Source organism: Strix aluco, chromosome 7, assembly GCF_031877795.1.
Source record: "Strix aluco isolate bStrAlu1 chromosome 7, bStrAlu1.hap1, whole genome shotgun sequence".
NCBI lineage: Eukaryota > Metazoa > Chordata > Aves > Strigiformes > Strigidae > Strix > Strix aluco.
Window position 1 is genome coordinate 8,625,275 of NC_133937.1, and position 24,308 is coordinate 8,649,582.

General features: G+C 42.3%; 1 protein-coding gene across 1 annotated transcript in view; it reads left to right on the top strand.

The window, feature by feature from the left end:
* Positions 1 to 2,830: 2,830 nt before the first annotated feature.
* The window catches only part of CCDC6 (coiled-coil domain containing 6), a 55,089-nt gene continuing 33,611 nt past the window's right edge, over positions 2,831 to 24,308 (top strand). Inside the window, exons 1-2 of the mRNA XM_074830392.1 lie at positions 2,831 to 3,139; positions 23,650 to 23,799. Of these exons, the coding sequence (XP_074686493.1) occupies positions 2,831 to 3,139; positions 23,650 to 23,799 (459 nt within the window). The remainder of the gene's footprint in view (positions 3,140 to 23,649; positions 23,800 to 24,308) is intronic.

A 24,308-nucleotide genomic window follows, 5' to 3' on the forward strand; every position in this document is an offset into this window, starting at 1 on the left:
CAGGGCTATTGTGCGAATTAATTAGATAATGTTTCAGCACAGCTTTGAACTGGAGAGTGCTACAGAGGTGCCAAGTTATAATTTATTGTTATGAAAGCCAGCATTGCTGGCTGGGAGCGAGACCTCTGATGCAAGCGCAGCAGAGACGGACGGCGAGGAGGCCGGCAAAAAGCTCCCCTCTCGCCTCGAGACCCCTCCTCTCCGTTCCCGCCGGCTGCAGCCCCTTCAGCCCACTCTAAAGATGCTCTGCTGGAGCCAGCACCAGCAGCTGCCCCGTGTGATCCTGGGGACGCAGCCCCTGGCTCAGCCGACCTGTCCAGGTTGCTGGATTGAGGATGTCACCTGCACTTCCCAGTCCGCTTTCAGGCTAGTTTTGGTGCCTGAAGGAGCAGCAGCCATGTCGTCTAGAAAATTATAGTGCTCCAAATCAGCAAAGCACTTAATCTTAACATTGATAGGTCTGAAGAGTGGCTTAAGGTTAAGCACATCGTGGGGCTTGCTGGGTAAGATTAGCCTGGAGCAGATGCATGTTTTGCTGATGCAGGTTTTCAAAATATTTAGGCCTTGATTCAACAAGACACTCAAACGCGAGCAGTCCCACTGAAGGCAATGGAAGTAACTGGCTAATCAAAGCCGGGCAGATGGATGAAGAAAGAATGTTAAGTTACAAACCTGTTTGTTTAGAAATGAGTTTGCTTTGAGGAACACGTGTGTGTGTGGACAGAGGCGACTGAGCAAACTGGCTTGCGCTGCCATCACCAGCACTGTGGAGTGTGTACATGAACTAACGCTTCCTCACGACCCGGCTGTGTTCAAGACGGCTTCCTGAATACCAGCAGACCTATTTAAAAGCAATTCTACTGAACTCTAACAACCTGTCCAAAACAGTGCTCGTTATTTGTCGAATCCTATTATAATCCCTCAGGCTTTTTATCCCAAAGCCTGCGCTGGCAGAGAGGCTCAGCCGGGCGCCGCTGTGGGGCAGAGGAGCTGGCGGCTGCCCCGGGCAGTGGAGCTTGTCCTGCCCCTGCAGACCCAGGGGACCCCGGGGGTTGCTGCCAGGGGCATGTTGAGAGAGCACTGAAAAGCTCTCATGAGACCTCGTGGACATCATCTAGCTGGTCTATGGAGACCTGTGCATCTATAGCAGCATCCCTTGATGCAGATGCTCTTATGTTTTGGGAGAAATCCCGCCCTAATGAAGCCCAGGAATGGGAAATCCAGTGGGGGGGGGGGGGGCTGCAGCTGCCTGGGCTGGTGCCGAGGGTCACTGGCGCCGATGCTCTTATTACATTTTAATGGCATCACCAGGCTCAGTACAGAGATAAGGGGATGCCGGAATCCGGCTCAGTTTCCGCAGGGCCGGGTGGGTGGTACAGGACCTTTTCGAGCCTTAAAAGCCCTGCGCCGATGCGGGGCTGCGCCAGTGCTGGATGGAGACCCCCATTTCCCACCTCCCACCCCATTTTGAGGTCTGTTTGCATGGCAGCATCACCTGCTGGGGTCAGATGGACAGGCACTGCAGCAAATAGTACCCATGCCGGAAAACTAGGAACAGCTCTTTTACTGCTTTTCTTGTGATTAAGAGACCAAAAATAAAATGACCTGCACTTATATTCCCAGGCAGGCAAAAAGAATAATTACTTTACAGAGATGGAATTCCTTCATATATTATAGCCATTAAAAAAGAGTAAAATTTGAAATTTACAGTGGCATGGAACAAAAAGGTAGTGCAGTTAGAGATAATGAAATCCTTACTTGCCATTAACAGAAAAATTACTGTTGTTAAAAGTCCCCTTCATAAATAATTGAGAAACCAATTATACAGTCTTGGTGACTAATTTATCCAGGAGCAATACGGACCACATTATGCCATATAATGAATGGTGCGTACGCTCCGTTACATCTCACTACAACTCGTGCCTTTATTCAGCTGCTCAACAAAGAATTAATAAAAAAGAAGAAACTAATGCACATACTAATCAGAAAATACATTATCTGGAATGAGAGATGGGCGTTAATATATCTTAATATGAAGTGGTTTTACAGACGTGTGGAGGCCTGCATTCACGTGCCATTTCGTCTCTGCGCTGTAGAGTGGGCTGCGGGGCCAGGGCTGGGGCACCGCCACGCTCGCCCTGCCTCGGTGGGTAGGGTGACCCAAGCCCTGTCTGCCCTGTGCCCAAAACCAGGGCGATGTGAGCGGCTCCCTAAGCGTGGACAGCCAAGGGGCCTGTGGAGCCGGGAGGTACAACTCCAGGCACCGGCCTGGGGCCTCTCCTGCCCCATGCACTCCCTGCGCTCACCAGGCAGCGCTGCCCTGTGTCCAGACGCCACTTGAGAGATAGATTCTTTTAAAAAACAAGGTTTTCAGTTGTCTGAAATGCGTGTAAATGAACTCCTGGGGCTCTAGCCTTGTGCCGTGATCTGGGCGAGCCCAGGGTTTCCCCACACGGGTCACAGGTTTGAGCGACGAGCGGTTTCTCCTATATACTGAGGTAAAAAATCCAGGGTTTGCGTGCGAGCTGTTTGCCATGGATAATTTAATATTTAAACGAAGTCTTCCAGGCAGAAGCCGTGCCTTCGGGGCGTCCGAGCCGGCGCTGCAGCAGCACGAAGCGATTTTTTCCACGCTGCTGCCATGACCGGCGGCGCGGCGGCCGGCTGGCGGCGGGGCCGGCGCAGGCCGCCAGGCGGCGCTGTGGGCGGGCGGCGCGGGCGGGCGGCCCCTCTTGGCGCGCGGGGAGGCCGCGGCGCCGGCGCGCGGCGGGCGCCGCCCCCTGCTCGCCTGGCGGCGCGGCGGCGGCGGCGGGCGGGAGCGGCGGCGGCGATGGCGGACAGCGCCAGCGAGAGCGACACGGACGGCGCCGGCGGCAGCGGCGGGGGCGGCGGCCCGGCGGGGCCGCTGACGGCGGGCGGCCCGGCGGCAGGGCCCGGCTCGGGGGTGGCGGGCGGCGGCTCGGGGGGCAAGGCGGGCGGGATCGTGATCTCGCCGTTCCGGCTGGAGGAGCTGACGAACCGCTTGGCCTCGCTGCAGCAGGAGAACAAGGTGCTGAAGATCGAGCTGGAGACCTACAAGCTCAAGTGCAAGGCGCTGCAGGAGGAGAACCGCGACCTGCGCAAGGCCAGCGTCACCATCGTGAGTGCGGGCGGCGCCGCGCCGGGCCCGGCGGCGGGCGGGGGTGTGGGGGTGCCCCGCCGCGGGGGTGTCCGCGTAGGGCGGGCCCGGCCGCCGCCGCCCTCCCCTCAGCCCTGCCCCGGCCGCGGCCTTCCCGCCCCGCCGTCGGCGGGCCCCCGTTCCCCTCCGCCCCGGGGGCGGTGGTTGAGGCGAGTTTATCTCAGGCGGGCTCGGCTGTCACCGCGGGCCGTCCGGGGGGGGGCAGGCGGGGTCACCCCGCGCCCTTCGCGCTCTCCCTGGGCCCTCAGTGGGGACGGACCGGGGGGGGTGGAAACCGGCGAGGAACCGAGGTGATTCCCCCGCCGGCCCGGAGCCGCGTGGCCAGGCCGGCTCCCCGCGGGGAAGCAGCCCGGCGCCCCGGGCGGCCAGGGCTCGGGAAGGGGCGGCGCGGCGGGGTTTTGAGGTAAGGAGCGGCAGGGGCCGTGCAGAGGAAGGGCGATGCTGGATGTTCCCTGAAGTTTCTCAAAGTCGAGATTTTCTTGAAGTAATCTGCGGAGATTACGGATTATCTCTTCAACCGTCACCTCTTCAGCCACTGCGGGAGCAGCCAGTTGCAGGATAGCGTCTTAGTCATGAAGAAGCGTTTGATTTATTTGTACAGTTTTGTTAACTGTGGTATTTCAAAATATTATTTAAAAACTCATTTAAAATAAAACCCTTAAAAACAACGTGAGTAACACACACCACTCTGTCCCGGGAAGAGCTCAGCTACTGGTTTATGAGCACTGCGAGGATGATTTAGAATAACGTCATTTTATGTGATGCTGTTTGGCATCAGTCCTCAGTAAAGTACATATGAATATACAATGAATATGACGTTCTTTTCTTCGCTGTGAGTTGGGAGTTCAGGAGTTTAGATTAGGGGTGTTTTTGCTAATTCGGTGGTTAGAGTGTTGTTTAGATGCTGTAATGATCATGGCTTGCATGCAAACAAAGTAGGTGACACGTTAAAGACACTAAAGGTAACCCTGATACTTGTATATGCTTTCCTGTACATCCTTGCCAGTGCAGATAGAGGTGCCTCGAGAGGGGCTGATCCCACCTGCATGTGCTCTTTCTCTTCTTACCTGATTTTTCACAGGGGTTACTTTATTACAAGCATAATGGCTACTTTATTGATAATCATTTTTTTCATTGTTGATATATCTAGCAAAGAAATGGAGCTCGTCTGGGCAAACCTCTCATCTGTTCCCAGTCGTAAGCAGCCAGTGTCTAGCAGGATGTGGGCCGGAAGAGTGCATGAAATACAATACAGAAGTAATTTATTCAAGGATGACAAATATAGTCCTAGATGGGGAAACGTGTTCTTTGTTAATACTTTACGAGAAGAGAATGTGTCTTAATTAGGTAGCAGCGTAGTGCCTTCTAATGTTGAAAGGGGCTAAGACATCTTGTCAGTCAGACATTTTCTCTTTGCCTGTTAGAAAGGCACAGCATCTTTCTGAACCCCTGGTAGGGGTATTGTTTGTAAACAACTTGAGAAAATGTTTGTGTGCATTAAAGTTTTTAGGCGCTGTCTCAAGGGACTGATTATCTTATATTTTCATCAGATTTTAATTTACAGAAGGGAAGTAGTTTTCTTAAATCTAAAACTCAGTCTGTATGTTTTTGACATCTTGGATAGAGAAAAAGGTGTTAGACTTTTATAGCAACCTGTAGGCTGTCTGGAAAACCGGCACCTTCAGCAGACGCCCTGTCTTTAGTATGCTAAACTGTGTGCACAACTGAGTAAACCACTTCTAATTCAGCAAGCGGCGAAACAATGAATGCAAAACATAACTTTTTTTTCAGGCCACTGAGACTTTGTGCTGTGGTTTACATAGCCGGTAATGTAAACACATTTGCAGTCAAAATACTTTCTTGTGTTGCTCTAGTATACAAGTGACTGGAGATGAACTTTACTGGAACGTTGAAATGTGTGCCATTTGCATGTAAATGTAATTAAATAGAAAATTTTCTGATTTTCTCCATTGTGATTCTAAACCTTAGTCAGTTAACTCCTCCACCAGCCAGCTCAAGCTCCTCACCGTGTTGCTGTGCTGGCAGACGGGCGCTGCATACTGGTTTCCTGTTGTAGACATTGTCACAAATCAGCTTTGATTTTTATCAAGTGTTGAGGATGAGCTGTGAAGCGCAAATTAAACTGACAGGTAGCCAAAATATCAGGTGAAATGACTAAACCTGTGTGCTGTAGGTGAAGGTGACTCCTCGAACCACACGGCTCTTCATCTGCCAGCCTTTTGCTGTCCTGTCCTTTGAGCTCTGTTGTGCGGGTGCCACAGAGACTCTTCACTTTCTCTAGCTCCACCATTGTCTTTAATGGTTTTGAATATTTTCCCTTCAAGGTGCACCAGGTAGAAAGCGGTCGTCTTCCTCCTTCCTCTTGTGTGTGTGCTGGTGTAAGTGTTAATATGACATCTTCTTCTTTGTTTCTGTGTTTGTGCGTAGTATTATTGGTGTCTGCATGGATGGGTACAGTTTGGGAGTTACTTAAACAGCTTGCCGTGTAGGATGTATTAGTTCTATTTTGTAGTTAACCCTTGTGTCATAGGGTTAAAAATAAGCATTAATTAAGCATAGGAGACCTGTGTTAATTAAGCGTAAGAGACCTATGTTAAGTTAGTTGCACTTGGAAAACTGACTGAGAAAAGGTGTTGACTTGGCAGGCTTGTATGCTCGCTAAGTTTGGATGAACTCTCATCTGAAACATGTAAAAACAGATGCTGTTTTAATACTGAAATTGGTAAAAGTAGCTTGGACTCAGTGTACGTCCAAAAAGATGTGCAAACTCTACTCCTTCCAGTAGCCTGAAATGCAACAGAATTTATGCTGTGGCTCATGTGCAGGACTGTGAAATTAAGTAAATATAAACATGATAACTTTATCTCACCTGCTATTATTGGTAACAAACTGGAAGGGAGGGAGCAAAAGCAGGGAGAAAGCTAGGTAAATTGGAAGTGTTATCTGGCAGTGCAAGAGCATTACCTTACCAGATGCAAAGTTTCAGATCAAGTGTTAGGAAGAAACAACTAAGACCATTTGACCCATTTGCAGAGAGGTAATTAATATGCATTTAGCAATCTTTAATTGTATGATCTCATGGTATGTTTCTGCAAGGGTTTTTTTAGGAAATGGAACGGATGGTGCCTAGGTTGGGAAGAATCACACATCTGAAGATCTGAGATGCTGTGTATTTGAGATGCAAAGTAGTGAGTTTGGGTTATAGTGCTGCATTACCAGAAGTGGATTTTCTGTGTGAACTTCCATAGTTTTTTGGTGGGAAAAGGTCTGCCAAGGAGATGTCATATTTAATGGACTAAGTCTGGGACAGCACAACTTCTCTAGTTAGAGTACCTTCAAAACTGGGTGGTGGTGATGGGTTGACTGCTTTTCAAAAGATTGAATTGTTGCATGTGACAAAAGCTGAAGTACTTCAGCCAGGTGTAGGTATGTCTTGGCCAGGAACTTTCTTTTGAAGTTGGTAGAACTTGGATTTCTAACTTCTTTTTTCTACTTTTCAGTGTTTGATGTAACAAAGTCATTCTATTTCAGTGAAAGCCATGTAACCTTTAACTGATACTGAAGTATTTTGATTTTCTTTGTTATTGTTTTGAACTCACAGGCCTCATACAGAGTACTTAATAACAAAAAGAGTTTTAGTCCCTGACTGTTACAAGTACATACATGCTTACTCTTGGATGTTAGATTCAGTAATTTAACTCGTGTGAATTGGCATACTATAGTCAGGCATCTTCTGTAGTGTTAGAAAATTAAAGTATAATAAGCTTTATTCTGTTGGGTTTTTTTAATCTGAGATGAAGAAAGTGTATTTGAGAAGCCTTAATTTAAAAATGTTCCTGCTCCAGAATGCTTGATGTAGCAGTTTTAATGCTTTGTAACATGGATTTCACAAGAATAGCTTCTCTGTTTTTTTTCCCCTCAGTTCCCCCTGTAGGCAAGGGAATTACCCTAGAAATCCCAATTTGTGGTGCTGTGTGGATCCCCAACAGGATCGTCAATTCAGATGAGAGTGATCCAAAACACTAATGGCACAAGTAGCACTTGGATGCTGGTTTTTGTGGGCACGCCGTGGGTTATCACTGCCTGGTAGTGACTGTATGGCACTTGCTGGCAAGGGGCGCTGGGCCGTGGGGCTGCTGTACACTGCTGTGGGTTGCCAGTGGCAGTGTTTGACGGTGAGACCTGTGCTACCCTTGTCTCTGTAGCTACACCCTGCACCTCGGCTCTAAGCTTGACTTTTTACTCCCTGAGCGCTAGCAGAGGGCAGTTCTATCTCCTGGATTCTCGGTCTCCTCTGCGTTTCTGCGGAGTAATGTGAACAGCCTCCCACCAGTTGGGAGAAACAACGGAGGAAGAAGCCTTACTCAGCTCCTGTTTCCTCGCCTCTGCTTGCAAATCCTGGAGAAATTTGTTGCTTTTGATAACAGCCATCTCCTGAAAACAAACAGGCTTTCTGGGATTTGCAGATTGGAAAAATCCTGTGTGGTATTGTAGACTTGTTACAGTTTTCTCAGTAAACAACTAGATTTAGATGCTGGAAATAAATATGATTTTAGCATTTTGTTCTCAGGGAAGCGTGCGGTGGGATTTGTGTGTGTGAGCATGAGATCGGCTGTCATGGGTCTTCATGGAAAATGTCAGCCTGGATAGGTAGTTTCCCTGGATAGGGAAGTGAATGGGTGTGCTATATTGTCGAAAATCCACTGCAAAAATGCTTTTTAACAGCTTTTTTCTATCCTGGACTTTGCACCAGTATTTCAAAGCAGAACACCTGTTTCAGTACAGAATATGTCTATTAATAGTAGAAGAAAGGGCAGGACAGGCTAACTGAATTGAAATACGAACCTTTAAAAGGTACTCACTTAAGGGCACGGGGATGAATGAAAGAAATCGGTTAGTAGCAGCTAGAGGTAAAAAGCAAAGAAGGCAAAGAGATTAATGTTTTTAAAGAGGTATCTGTAAGTCTGTTATTTACTCTTTATTTTAAAGTAGGTCTTGCTTGTGTGAAAGAGGCTGACTTGCTGTTTCGTGATGTCTTCTGTAGGTGTGGAAACTTGCTTGGGGCTTTCGTATCCAGCTGCGTTATTTGTAACTAGTTTGTAGATGGACTAAACTAAAAGTCTAACTCAAAAATAACTTATTTTAGAAATGCTTTGCTTACCTGCTTTTTAGAGTAAAGACAACATTGTTGCTAAGATTAGCAAATTCATGCACAATGAAACTCCATCCAAAATTTTTCAGGAAGAGCAGGCACATAGGAAATGAGTGTCTTGTATTTCAGTTTTACATTTGCCTTAGATTCTCAGGAAGTTTGAGCTTCTACAAAATGCCTAAAGGAAAAAGGAAACTTAGTGATGCACTTTAGTGGTAACTGTTTTGGCCCTCAGGTTGACATGGTAAAAGCAATGCTACTTGCTGCTCGGCTGGTGAACTAGTAGTAGAAAGGTATGTTATCATCTGCTTCCATTTGGTAGTTACATGCAGCCACTGGCCTGTGGAGTTCCCAGGGAAAAACATTGTTGATGTGGTGGTAACAGCACATTACCTTTTGTCTGTGTTGTAGGCCTTCTTCAATGCTTGTTAAAAAGAAAACAAAAAAACCACAGAAAAAGTGGCAATGTTTCTGAACTTGATTCAAATAGTAAACAGGAACACTTGTACTTTCAGGGATTTTGAGGCTTTGGAGGGTTACTAAATCATCTGCTTTGATTTGTGTCACATCTTCATGTTTTTCTGAGTTGTTCCTGCATTCAATCTCGTAACTTGCCTTGAAATGTGTCTTTGAGGAAGGTATCCAGTTTTAATTTGAAGACTCAGAGAGGTGAACCACCATTGTGCTTGGAAGGGCTCTGTTGTCCTGCCTCTGGTTCTTCCCATCAGCTTTGTCAAGGCTGAGCCGCTGGTCTCTGCTGTGCCTTTTGCCCAGGTTAATGAGCCTTCTGGATCCTCTGTTTTCTCCTTATGAGGGCACAGGCTGTAACAGGCATCTTCTAGTTTACTTTGCCAAACTGAACTAAGCTCTCAGGCTCTGAGACGCTGGAAATCTTATGTGCTGGATCAGAAATGCTGTGGGAATATGATGCACTGATCTAGTCTAAACACCCTTTCCTGCTTCAAATTTGCGCAAATGTTTCTGATAGCTTAATTTGGAACTGACTCATCCAGTATTGTCAGTTGTCTTCCCTTGTCTTACTGGTGTGTGCTCTGGCTAATTTGACAGAAATGCAGTAGCACACATGTTCCTCTTCCAGGTCTGATTTGTACTTCTGGGCTCTCCAGAAGCACTTGATTTGGTGCTAATAATTGTGGAGCCATAGTCTCAGGAAGGGTATTTTTCCCTTTTTCTGGGATTTTTTTTGAGGCTCTCTTCTGTAAGCCCTCTGTTTTTCTTTACAAAGAGGTACCAACACCTTAAGTTTCTCTCCCCGCACCCCATTTCACCAGTGCTGTGTACAGAAGTGAAGGTGAGCTGTCGCTCTGTGGGACCTTGGGTAGCAGTCTGTGTTACAGCAACACATGTGAAGGTAGTATGGTGATGTTTGTTCCTTCTCTCCACCTCTGCTCTCTGAAAAGAATCCCGTGGTTTGTGGGGTTGGTCTTTTTTCTCAGTCGCGCAGCTTTGGTAGAATGATTTGTTTCAGATGAAACAAAATGTGAAGGTGTCTGTTCTCTATTATTTTTTTATGGTCTTGCTAATCTCAGTCTCCTGGAGTTTATCAGAAGTGACTTACTGAAGAATAATGTGCAATGAATATTTTGAACAACATCATGCTTAGTACATGTTTGTGTGAAATTTCTAATAAAATTTCCCACTGACTAGTATTTCTGAGGTCGGTAAGCCACTTTGGAAATCCTGCTGTATACTTTGATTATTTTATAACCATTTTAAAAAAATGCATGGCATGTATTACTAAATCAAAAAGTCATATGGTTGCCATATACACATCCTACACCTTTGCGGTTATCTTTACTACAAATAGTCCTTGGTTGAAAGATGAATCTTTGCTTATCTGCCACAACTTGTTCTCTATAAAACCATGCTGAATGACCCTTTTTATGTTTCTGTCCTTTATCTAGTAAATTAATTTGTTTCCACTATTGCCATTGGGTTGATACCAAACTGTGATAACCATCTATGTCTTGCTTGCCTTTAAATATTACACAACAGCTCTACTTTTTGTATCTGTTACTTTATTGATGTTCCCATGTACAATAATGGCAGAGTGTCTTCAATCAGTAGGAATACTGGTATATTGTGCTGAATTACTTTGGGAATGAAACTGAACTAAGAACTGAGATTTTTAGAGTACATTTGGGAATTTTTAATAATACAAAGTTCTTGGTGTTTTTGTGGGCTTGCTATTCAGCATAGAAAGTAATTTTGCTTTTCTCTTAAGAGAACTTTCTCACTGACGTTGTATCTTGAATTGTATGTCAGAACTGGTTTGTAGTCAGCTTTTATTTAAGAACACTGTTCAATGTCAAGTTTGAACATTTACTGAGACTAATGGCCATTCTTAGTGTATTTCCAGCGACTTAAAAACGTTTTGAAGGAGAGAGTTTTTTCTGCATGATACACCTAACAACAGGTTTGTTTCCACTGAAGAAAAAAAGTATTTGTGTATGCTACTGCTGTATATCTGCTACAAAATTTTTTATGATTTTTTTTTTCCCCACTAGTACAGTACAGGTCACTTGCCCGAATGGGTATTTCCAATACCGAGAGTTCTGCATCGTTCACATCTGCTGATTTAGATGGTAGAATAAACTGGTAAGCTTTTTAGAGGTTCTAGCACAGTTGCTAATCCCAGTATTGGAAGGCTAGTATAGCCAAGACTTCAGAATAATTTTAAAATCCTGGAAGTTCTGTATTTCATTTTAGTTGTGGTTTTGACTGTAATGGAGTTTGAATTTTATTGCTGATTTCTAAGGATGAAGGAAAGTGATTATTTATTTTTTTTCCCCCAGAGTAGGTGCATGGTCTGTGGTTTTCTTGCACTTGTTAATTCTGTTTACTTGCCCTCATTGCTTATGTCCTTCTACTGCTGATATTGTCTTCAGTTAATATTGAAGTTGTTATTTTCAAACTCCTTAGTTTTAGGTGTTGGTATACATGGGGTGTATTTTCATCTATAGACTTCAGTGCTAAAGCGCCTTACCGTAAGGAAATTATCCTGGTGTGTGGCACACAGCTGTGGTGAGCAAGTTTACACATCTGCTAGGGACTTCAAGAAAAGGTTTTGTTTTCACACTGCACCTCATAAGGTGTGCTTGGGTGGGGTTTCAGGCGGGGGCTGGAAGAGCAGAAAGCGCTTGGAATGGTGACTCCACGGTGGCTGCCGCCTATGAGGCTGGTCAGGCAGCTGGACTGATGGGGAGCTGCAGGAGGATGGATTGCAGGTTCTCACAAACAGATCTTGAAATGTGATTGGAATGAAGAAACAAGACAGTGCTCTCCTCCAAAGGAGTGAAAACTGTCAGCAGTCGATATCTGATGTGTTTCAGCATAGCCTGGTAAAAGTAGTGAGAGAAAGTTGCTTTACTGCTCTTTTTTAGGCTGGAGGTTAGGAGGAAGTTGCTGAGTTTAGCAGCAGAGCAAGAGATGAATCCTTTCTGTCTTTCTCTTAAAGAAAAAAACAAAACAAAAATCAAAACTGAAGGAGGAGAATCATAGGGCCAAATATACAGATTGAATTATGCACAGGATTTGGGATCTAAACAGAGACAAAGACATGCTTTAGAAGAGAGGCAAATAAAACAGTGAAAAGCAAGTTCCCATGGATCCATAACAGAAAACATTCCTGTGATGTCTTGCTTTCAGCACAGCAGCCTGGGGACATCCAGAAGGGAACATCTCACAGAATCGTCTAGGTTGGAAAAGACCTTGAAGATCATCTAGTCCAACTGTCTCAAGTTCCACTTCTTCAGTTAAGTCCTTCTGTCTGACTGAAGAGGTGTCTTAGTTTTAATTAGGTGGATTGTTATTGTCTGATTTCGATACATAGGATGAGAGAATGAAGTAAAAATGAAGTCAAGATACTTGAGGTGAACTATTCCACAGTAAAAATGCGTCTAAGTAGGAAACTCCGTAGCACAAATTACAGATGTGCAGGTAACACATCTGTCTGTGGGGTGCAAGGAGTCCTTGATGAAAGCTAAAGCAAAATATTTACAGAAACATTGAAGCAATTTTTAATCCAGACACTTGAGTTTGTAATTTTTCCAACTTTTCAGTTAAAATACAGACATCATAGGGTAACTGTTGTCTATGGGGCCAGTCCTTTCAGGTCCTGAGCATTCTCTGTCCCTTCGTGCCTTCCATTGCAGTGATTTTGTTCTGGAAAAGAGGGTATTCCATCAGCTTATCAACTGATATTCTCATAGACAGAGAAGCTCGTAGGATAAGGTCTTTCCTTCACCTCTCAACTCTTAATTTGACTTTGAAATTTCATCTTCTGTGCATTAATATTACACACAATCTGTTTTTCAGTTTTGGGTGGGCTTAGTTGAAGTAGGTGAGTATGTCATCAACTTTGCTGTAGATCGAAACGGCCTAGCAGTGTTTTAGCTATCTATAAAGTTTCCTCGGATGTTTTAATTCTTTAAACTGCCTAAAAATGTGATGTTTCTGCTATTACTCTTAGTTCCTGTATTGTTGTTGATGCTAATTATATTTAAAACTCCTACCACATAGATAATTCTCACAGTGGGTCCTGAATAAAAGTATAAATGTTTCTTAACAAGTCAGACGTGATAAACCCAATAATATTTAATGGGTTGTAGTATCAACTTATGCTTCTTTCTGGGCCTTACAGTTTAATTTCTACTTTCAACAGAGGATGTTGGGAAGTTTTTTGGGGTTTTTCTGGTAGTGGTAGGATTTCCACTTTGTTTCCCTTCACTTTCAAATAAATAGCAAAAGCAGTTACTATGCAAAACATACAGTTGTTTAATCACCATTTTTCCAAGAGCTTTAAATGATACGTGTTTTTCACATCTGTTAAAAATGAAGAGTAGAAATTTTGTCCTGGATAGTATTGGCAGGAATTGATTAATCAGACAAAAGCCCTGTCCTCGAGACCTTGAAATTCTGTTTTAGTCAAGAGGAGGGACACCTCCAGAGTCCTTTCTGAGAGTAGATGTAACCTGAGATGTAGATATTCAAAAAACCCTCCCTTTTCTCTGAAAATTGAGACATGCAACTGAAAGTTCTTGTTCCATGAGTGGAAAGGTGGGTAGGCATTTCCTAAAAGTTTCTCTGTATTAGACCTACTTCTCCAGTTCTGTATGGGGTGAATATTTAAGGATGGTTGTATTTCCCACACATCCTGCAAACCTCTGTTTGTAGAGATGAGAGACAGAGGGTACAGAGCAAAGGATGTGTTTTTTTCACATTCCTCATCAGATGTTCAGACACTAGATTGATAGACTTGTTTCTTGTCTTGAAAGCCTGAAAAGAGATTGCTTTTCAGAATACTGTGGTATGTACTGTAAGATGTCCAAACTGTAGAAAAGGAAAAAACAGAATACTGCTCCACTTACTGACTCCTAGGAGGGATAAGTAGAAACATTCGTTTGCTGTGATGAAGTTAGAGCTATGGTGTCTTAACAGTGGGATGAACAGTGTGGTGTTTACTTCATGAATGTGTTGGTTTGGAACAAGGTATGATTATAATCGATTACAAGCTTTGTCTCCAGCACTTGTGGATCGCTGAGAAAATGTTTCTTTAGAAAACCAATGTGTGTAAGAGGACATCAGGGGAGATTTTAAAAGGAGCGCTCTTAAGAAGTTAGTTACATTGACTAGGGACACTTTGCTACTGGGGGGAAGAACATTGCCATCCCTAATGGTTATCTAACTTGTATTTAAACTAGTCATTTAAAATGAACAAACAAAAACTCAACCAGAAAACCAGAAGGTTTTAAAGAAAGTGAATCAAGAAATTACATGGTCGGCATCTCATGCTATAGTTTGGAAACCCCAGAACTGGATTTTGATATGGTAATCCTCCTCTCTAGTTTTAATAAATTTAAAGGAAGGCAGGTTGATCAATGTAGATATACCACAGGTTATGCACACCTGAAAGAAGGATGTACAAGTGCTGGAGGCCACTTGGTACTAGAAGAGAAGGATGATGAGTATGCAGGGTGTTTGAGCTCAGGACCCAGTCTAGAAGTGAGGAAACTTGTGGTCTTCTGCCTGGGAACAGGGAGAGCTGCTGATACTGTGGTGTGCTAGTGGCACTGCATGTGGGGTGCCATGCAGCAGCGGTCTGGCACCTTCTACCTGGAAAAGCTGGAGATAGCAGAATTATTCTTGGACTTATATACTCTGATGAAGAAAAACAACTGTTCCTTATTTGCATACTTGCAATGATTTACCTGAGCTACATAAAGTGAAGCAGGATTTTCATGAAGGTTGTTTGGTGGGGGTGACTATTAAATCTGCTCCCTGCTTTTGTTTGTGCTCTTTTGTCTTTGAACAGAGAAACAGTTGTGGCAGCAAAGCTACTTTTAACAATAGCTTGCTGTGGTTGCATTTTGAGCAGAGGTTTGTTATTTTAAAATGCAGCTTACTGCCTGTTAGCACCAACATACACATCTGAACAGAAGCTGTGTAGTAAATTAGTCACCTAATAGTCTATTTGTCTGCTGAATCTTTTGCTTTTCCTGCTCTGAAATTTTGGGAGTGTGCAGTACTGAGTTTGCTAATTGGTCAGTCCAGCAAAGTGGGCTAATTAATGGGGGGTACATCAGAGAGAAATGGGGCAGAAATCAGTGGGCAGAAAGCAGACCAAAAAAGTATTTAAAATACGTTAGCTTAAGAAGCTTTTTTGCATTAGAAATTGATATTACAGAATAATTTGGACTGATTTGCGGCAGTACTACATTCCTTGTGGGTTCTAGTACCGAGTAGTGGTGTTGCTGAGATTTAAGCTGTTGTTGATTATTAGTTTCTAAGTAGCACAACACAACCAGATTATGTTAAACTTGACTATTTTAGATACAAGTCAAACAAAACCACAGCATTTTAAAAGGATGATAATTCTAATGAACATGCAGGGTATGGAAAATAAGTTTTTGGGTTTTGTTTTTTTTTTTAAAAAGCCAACGAGAAAACAGTATATATTGCAACAGTAACTATAAGCAATTTGATATCTTTTTTTTCTATCTTTCATGTCCAGAAACCTGCACGTTCAAAAATTCAGGCAAACTAAATATAAAACTACAAATCTAGTTATGTGTACGTGTGCATCCTTATGGCGTTTTTCAGCAGCTTTTATACTGAGGCTGAACAAAAGCAAAACCTGTTCCATGTGCTTCTGTATACTATTTGTTTTACACTTACTGATTAACTAGCAAACAATTTACAGTACAAAAATTGACCAGTAAACCAGCACTGTCACCGGCAGTCAAAGAGTAAAGCCCAAACTTCTCTCAAGTCATCAGTAAAGGATTAATACAGAGAGGTATTTCAAACTTTGGTTCAGTGTTTGACATGACAGTGTTGTTTTATTTTCCATATTGGCTATCTTTGTCAATGTAAATCTTCAGTCAGGTACAAATTTAACAAAAATGGGGAAGACCCTAGCAAAGCACGAGTATCTTCTGCTGGAGCAATGTTGCCTCACCTTTGTGCCGGGAATGTTCACTGGCCTCTGTGGGGCTGAGAGGGGAGCTGTGTAATATGTCGCCATTCGTAAAGCCTTCCTGGCCATGTTTGCACATGCAGTCATTACAATCCTTCTGAGGAACATTTAATGTGTATTTTGAAGAAATATTTTGCTTGTATGCAGGGAATTTGAGGACTCAGGGGAGCTGGGCTTGTTGCTTCTATGCGCTTTACTCCTTTTACACATGCATCAGAAATCTACTGCTACTGAAAATGCAAGAAGTGCAGGAAATGTATACTTTATGTGCATGTGCAGTGATGAGGTGGAGAAATGGCCTCATGAAATAGAGCCATTTGGAAAGGTCTGTGGGCTAGATTTAATTTTCCTGCTAGGTCATTCCTGCCTTGGCCTGTAACTTCTGTTGGCTCAGGTTACAGCTCTCGTGTACTGGAAGCAAAGACTCTGGCCCTGATAACCGTCTGAGAGCTTGTTCTACATGATGATGTTTAAGTGACTGAAAAATAAGTGCTATAAAGCATGTGTCTAATGAATAGTCAGATTGTTAAGGTTGTAACATCAAGTGCTCAAAATAGGAAATGTTTAATGTTTGCCTGTACAGCCTTGCTACCTTTCCTTTGTGGCGCTTTATTACCATATAGTCTTTAATTATATTAAGACTTGCATAACAGCGTGTGGTCGTGGTTAAACTGCTAATTAAAATTATTTGAGGTTTGATACATTTTTCTAGACCCTGTCTTGACATTTTCTTTGTCACAGAAAAGGTAACTTTTTCATGTGCTGCATTTGTATTGGCTATTTAATGCCAGTATTTTGATATAATAAAAACCCTTGAAGAGAATACATTCTTAATTTTTTATCTGTTTTGAAGAAAGGCATTTAAATTATTTTTTTAGTTATTTAAGCAAATTCAGGAACTGATCGTATTAATTATGAATTTCATATAGCTTGTTATACCTTGTGTGCAGTGAACCAAATGCATTAATTTTGTAAGTATTTGTGTTTGTGAAATGAGCCTGTTTTCATAACTTGCTTATTTTTCACCACTTGCGTGTTTCACTTGTGCAAGAGTCTTGCAGGTCGGCATCAAAATGCAGAGAGAGAAGCTATTTTAAGTGTTTACAAATCTGAAGTGAAATTGAATTGCATACCACCAATTTATTTCATTGCTGATGCTAAGAGATTATTTAGCATGCATGAATACTACTGAACTTCTGTGTTTAGGAAGCTGGTCAATTCTGAGGGTTCTTTCCTTGTGTGGCTTTCCAAACCACAAGGTGTATGAACCCATGTCTTGAAGGTAACTTGATTTTTGAAAGAAGGTCTCATAAGGCTGCATGAGTGATGTTGAGCTGAAAACATCATGGTTAAAAGTGACTTGGGAGAAAATTGTATGTCTTGCATTGTTTGACTCAGCTCATTTCTGTAGTCCACCTGTGCCCGTTACGGATTCATCTGGCAATATGCTGAATCACTTGGTAGACATCGAGTAAAAAACTTACTGGGACTGGAGTTAGCAGTAGGAGTGTTGTGACAGAAGCATTTTGACATGTCCAGCCAAAACCTAATTGTCCTTTTAAAAAGAAGGGGAGTGGGGGGATGAAGGGGAGAGAGAATTTCCAACTGTAAATGGAGATTAAAAGGAACTTTAACACTTTAAATAACTGCTTATCATACAGATATTCCTTCGTTATTTGAATAAAAAAGGTGTGGGCTTTTTTCCCCTCTTACAGCAGAACTCATCTACTGAATAGCTGAAATGTAATAGGAATTGTGTTTAGAGGCAGTTCTGCATTTGGCTTTAATGTTAGATGATAGGTAACATTTGGAGTAGTTGAAGTTATCAGGCTGAGGTTCAATACTGATTTTTTTTTTTTCCCTCCCTTATTGTGTTTTGGCAATAACATCTGGTAAGCATGTAAGTTGGATTTTTTTTTTAAACAAACAAAAATCCCCTTTCCTCATCTGCCAGGTTTGTGTTTAAAAAAAAAAAAAAGCGTCCAACAGCTTAGGGTTCTGAAGGAAACATACCGAGGTATTACTGCTAGTTTGTTTGTTTTCAAAAGTATAGGGCTTCTAGGAGATACTGTATACCCAAAGATAAAAACGCAGAGCTCTGCTATTTGTGTAGCTCTGCTACCCGTGAAAATGCATCTTAAAGAAGGGAAAAGGGAAAAAAAAAAAAGAAAGAAAAGAAAAAATGAAAAAAGTACTTTTAGGACAGAACTGAGGAAGTGACCCTGGGGGTTGCTGTAGATTAAACAGGAAATCATGCTACAAATTGAACCCAGAACTTTAATTCCAGCTCGCCACTTTAACCGCAAGAGCGTTCACCACTCTCTTTTCTCTGCAGACAGGCCACCCAGTTGAAAAAAGTACCTTTGCCTGGGGGGGGAAGCTGCGCCCACGTCATACCAGGACTTCGGTGGAACTTCCATGTCCTTCAGCCCTTACAGATAGAAGTGTGCTGCTGGGCAGTCAGGACAGTTGGCAGTAGTGTGAGCCGTTACTCTGAGTTACTACTGACTTCTGTTCCTGAGCTGCTTCATGTGGTTCATGTTTCTCCTTGTCTGAAATGCACATGGCATGTGGTGTGCTCATTTCAGGTGTGACTGGAAGGTTTGAGGGAAAAAATAGCTCCAGCCTGGGAGAGCTGCAGTGTAAAAGTTCCTCCTGTAAGGGAATAGTATCAGCTCACTGGAATATTTATTGCATTTGTAGACCAGTAGTTTTCCATACCGTTTTAAACTGGTGCCAGAAAGTACAGCCAGAGCAGTAACTTGACTTAGTACTACTAGAGGAGTGTGTACTTCAGGAGAACTAGGAAACTTAGATTTTATTTTGTCCGAGAAGTGCATGTTCTAAAATCATGTCATTGCAAATTTCTGCACTTCACACCCTTTTTACGTCATCATATTTTTTTAGTAGGACTTTTGCAAAGCCTGCTTTCTGACCTGACAGCTTTAGTTTAGTGTAACATGTGCAGCAACTGAGATCATCTCTTCCCAAAGCTGCTCCAGCCTTTCGGTCTATATTCAGTAGCAAAGATTGAGTTTCTTGTGTGCAGCAACCAGAATAAACTGCTCTTCAGCTCCATCTGCAGGTTTATATTGTCCATAGGGTTCTGTCAACAGAAATTGCACCTTAAAAAGATGGATGAATGGTAAAGAGGTCATGGTAGCTACTGTCTTAAAGATGAGGGACCTTCAAGAGTGGATTAGATCAAAACAGTGCTTGGTAGGCTGTTTCCAACAAGATCCCCTGAAATTTAATGTCACCTCTACTCTGGATGCTACTGGAGATGAGTGATGCTTTGTCAGCATGGAAGCCAGGCATGCTTGGCATCTGGCTTTCAGGCGGTTGAGTGTAGGTGACTGGAGCAGTTTGTGAAACACTTCTTACTGAAATTGTGTCTGAAGTGAGAGCTGAAACTAAAACGCAGGAACTTGTTCATGTCTGATCACTGATAATATTGTATTGATAGTGATTAAGGAGTAGGTATTAATTGTGATTGTTGAACCTGCTTACTGTACAGTATCAGAAAGGTTTGTGAGCCTTTTAGAAGAACTAACTGGGGGAGAAGGGAGCATAGAGAGCAGTGATTTTATTATTATTTGACTGTTCAAGCTGATGCCTCATTGGAAATAGTGAGTTTTGCTGCTTCATAAAATAGTGCCACTAGAGCAGTGTGGTTGGGGTATGGTCCAGTGATAAAGAGAGCATCCCACTGTAAGCAGAAGCTGCTGCATGTACCAGAAGCAAGAGGACAGAGGAAAATCCAGCAGTGTGAACTTGGTCTGCTAAAGGTATATTTACAGAAGAACTGGGAGCAGGAAAAGAGTTTAACACTAAACTTTCCACAGTTTATGCTAGTATATGCAGCATGTGGAAAAATAACTTCTAATGAGATTCACTTCCTAATATGATACTCAGTTACTATATAAAGTTTAGGAGAAATGTGTTTCTTAATTCTTTTAAAATTAGCTAATTTGGATTATAAACTCACAAGGACAGGTTTTTACAATGCTTCACGTGTCAGCTCTACTAGTGATCAGGATTTCGCATACTCCTGCAACAGAAATAATAGGATTTTTCTTCCTAGAATATATAAGAGGTTTATGTGTGTTTTATGTGCATGAGGTGCTTTTCCCCCCCTTTTCTTTCTTGATTTCTTCCAAAGTAACATGATCGTCTTTGCCATGTATGGTCTTGACCATAATAATTACAAATTTTTCTTAGTGGATGTGTCCGTGAAATGCTCTGAGTTAGCTATACGTGGAATTTTGAGACACTGGAGACAGGTAGATGTGATGTGGTTATGCAAAAAAATCTGTGATGGAAGTAGGTTGCTTGTTTCAGGTTTCCAGAGATTGACTGATCAGGTGTTATCATTTCATATCGCTCAATGCCTTAGCAATTTATTTTGTAATATGGTACACAGAACAGAGTGAATTGCTGTTAGTGGTTTTGGATGTTGAATGTGATATGGATAACAGAGAAACCCCAAGAACTCTACCCTCCTAGAAGACCTACTGTCTCTGATTTACATGCTCTGTTTCTCTTTCTTGCTGATCATATCAGAGCCTCTTTTCAAATGCAGATACTTAATAAAAAGGCAGATTATCCATATGGAAACACAATGTATAAGCATCCAGAAAAATATTGCAGTGACAGAGTCTGTGCAGGAAACACAAATTCAAAACTGATTTTTTTAATGACTGTTTTACAACATCAGTAGTTTGATTATGGGCTAAATGAATAACAGATTTCAAGCTTGTAGGCAATATTAAGGTAAACAAGAATGATTTTATTACTTAAGATAATTGAACTATCTCCAAGTAATGAGTAACAGGATGAAAGTTTCAGAAGAAATGTGAATTTAGAAGAAATATGGTCACGTGCTTTTGCACCCAGTCTTAAAAGCCGTATGATGTTTTTTGACAAAAAGTCTGTGTTGAAATTGCTGACCCTTGGGTAATTTAAGTGGACATTCACTGTATTAAATATGATGTGTGGACATCTGGAACTTACAGTTCATACTTAGATTTATAGGGTGCCTGTTGTGTGTTCAGTTGGGAAGTATATTCTTTGTGTAATGGAGGCAGATGTAACCAAAGTCAGCTTTTCCTTTGAGCCAGTTGACTGCAAGCTGGTGTCCTGTACGGTGCAGGCAGAGGGGGTTGTTGCAGAGCAGTTTAAACAGGTCTAAATTGTGGCTGTTCATTCTTAGTTTCCATGTGCCAGCACTCTGCCTGTGTGGTCGCCAGCTTAGGAAGCGGATCCAGGAAAGAAAAATGGGAGGAGGAAGGGAAAGGATTAGTTTTTGGGTGTCTCCTTCTGCCTGTGCTGGCCTGCTGCTTGGCTGCGTGAACACCCACGTGAGCACAAAGGAGGGGCATTGCAGTTTGGCTAGAAGTGGGCTGGGATCTTGGCAGCCCATGTTCACGTTGGCCTAAGGACCCATCATTAATGTAACACCAGGATCTGGCTATGAAGTGTTGTGCAGGCTCGGTGCTGTAATAATGTGATTTTAGAGCTTTTGGTGCAAAGCATGAGCAGAACAAATCTGTGCAAGTTAGAGATGAAATAAAATCAAAGTAGAAGCACCCTGATTCTTTTCTTTTTTAGAACCAAGTCCTTTGCAATTTTATTTTAGGTAAGCTTGGTCTGTGTTACTGTCTTTTATTGTCTGAACCATTGAAAAGCAGACACCAGTAGAAATTCTGTGTAGTGAAGGCGATGGAAGAGTTGATTTTGGAACAGGATGCATGAATTTTAACGATTTGAGGACAGTGAACCCTTGCAATATGACTTTACTCTGTTCCAAAATGTCTCTGAAGATATAAGATTGTTAGTAGTTCTAAGTAAAGCCACATTTATAAAGTGATAGATGATGTTATTGAGATCAGTTAGATTCCTTGGGTTTAAATCCTCTGAGATGTGAGCTGACAATTTAGCATTTCTTTAGAGCTCTTGGACAACTCTACATTGTCTTGATGTGACAGGTCATAATACCAGTGCTGAACATGCTGGTGTTGGAGTAGCAGTTCCTGCCGTTGAGATGCACAAATGTTAGAGAGGAGGTGCTGTGCAGGACCTAATAAACTGTGCCAGACCTTTCTTTTTGTTCCCCTTTTTTTTTTTTCAGACTGGGTTTGTGCCAGCTCTGCTGGTGACAGGGATAAGGGAGCTAATGGCAGATAGTAAGAAAGGGCCAAGGAAAGAAAGCTGTAGAGATGGGAGAAGACACACGAAGGCAGAGATAAAGATGTGAAGAGAAGGACTTGATGGAAGAAGGACTCAACTGAGAAGTTTCCAAACCACTGCTTTAGATTTTATGACACTGGGGATATCGTGAGAAAAGTTTACAATTGTCCTATTGTTCCACTGAATTTAGACATTTATGTTCTTTAAGTAACTTTTCTTACAGGCCTGGAAGGTGTCTCTGTTTAAGTAATTGTCTCGTGGACTACTAGACAATTTATCATTCCAGTTAAAAGATCACTGACATAATGAAGTCTCTTGAGCATTTTCCAGTGTACAATATGTATAAAGAGATGGTTATTTTGGCACATTTTGGGCAGAAGATTATGGAAGCTAAGCTTTCAGTAAAACTGTAGTTATGCTTCTGTTTCAGTTCTTAAATTTTTCTCTACTAAATTTTACTGAAATAAAACTTACTGAATCTTTACATATTGTAAGCTGTATGCTGGTATAATTTTATTAGAATCAGGGCAGATCACAAATCTGAAGTTCAAGTGATGTGGATTTTATTGCATAGGATCAAAACACTCCTCAACACTATATTGTCTCATTTGTTAAAGGTGGTGGCTTGGGAATTCTGTGTTTCTGTCACTCTGTTGTTCCGGGCTCTGTTTGTGAAATTAAGAGTTGGCTCTACCAGTCTGTAGCTGCGATCTTTCATTTGCCCATATGAAATAGCCTTCGTGGCCTTTTAGAGCAGACTTGCAAAAGATAACTTCTGTGTTCCATTTATCAAGTTTCTAATACGTACATTAAACATGGGAACATCGGAACTGTAGGGAATGCGAGGGAGTGAACTCAGTCTAGCTTTCTGTGGAGCAGTGCCTAGGTGCTAGAGGAATGCTGAAACTGAAATTGTCGTCTTTAGTGATTCTTCATGGGGAAGATTTCCAGAGTAGCTCTCCTCTTGTGATATTTGGAAATCCTCAGAGTAAAACTACTGCATGGCATTTTTTAAAGTTGATGTATGTAGTGCAGTAACAGTTTTGAGAAGTAATATGTTTTCCTGGGCAGGTGGTTGGGTAGAAATCCTTGCGAGGTGATCTGTGCTGCCTGCAGCTCAGAAGCAGGGCATATCTGGGTGAAAGAATAAACATATTATTTGACTCCTAGACAGCAGGGCTGCAGTCTGGAAAGAAGGCAGGTGCTGAGTGCAGCAGTCTCAGAGCTGTGCTTCAGCTTGTAATGGAGAACGTTTAAGAGAGGGAGTTTGTTTTCAGGAATAGAGAAGGTAAAAGTAGGTATCTGTGAATCAGTAATGCTTTTATAAAGTTTAAAAGGTTGGGGAATTCATGCATTTGGTTGGGGGGAGGCCACTTTAAAGCACCAGTGTAGTTTCCCAAGTTGAAAGATGGGGAACAAAAGAGGAACAAAGGTGCTGTAATGTCAGAAAAGGGGCTGGTAACAGCACTTAGATCCAGCCTACTGTTCTCCAGGATGATGGGCAAGATTAAAAAGAAAAGAGGTGGGGGACATTTAAAGGGGAATGGAATAATTGCAGCGTTTAATGTGGAAACTTGCTCCCTTCTTAAAAACTATGTCTTTACTTCACAGCAAGCAAGGGCAGAGCAGGAAGAGGAATTCATCAGTAATACTCTATTTAAGAAGATTCAAGCTCTGCAGAAAGAAAAAGAAACACTTGCGGTAAACTATGAAAAGGAAGAGGAATTTCTCACTAATGAGCTCTCAAGAAAATTGATGCAGGTAATCGGTGCCTTTACTTATGTTTCTACCAGGAGCTTCAGGACCAACTGCTGGCTGAACTTTTTGTTAGTGTGACTGCAGTCAGGGGGATGTGGTCAAGTTGTAGCTGTTGTAAAGCTGACACTTGATAAAAGCGACGTGCAAGAAGTTTAGAGAGTAAGTGCTTTTTAATATGTTGCTTTAAAGTTTGCATCTGCAAACTCACAGTGAGAATCTGAAAGATTCTAGAGATCTAGAGATGCAAAGAAATGGATGTATCTTAAAGTAAATGTTAACTGTCTTACAGAAGAGAGTTACTGATTAATTTAAAATGTTAGTGAAACAGACACTTTTCTGGAGTATTTGATATTTAACAGGAGTTCTGAAATATTAAATTTATGTACAAGAATGTGCAGTGACACTTGAAGGAGACTTTTAAGTTTATCTATACTTTTAATGAAACAATTGTCTCTCTTGAATTAAAACACTTAGTCAGGTGCTAAAAGTAAAAAGTTGAAGATGCTGGGACC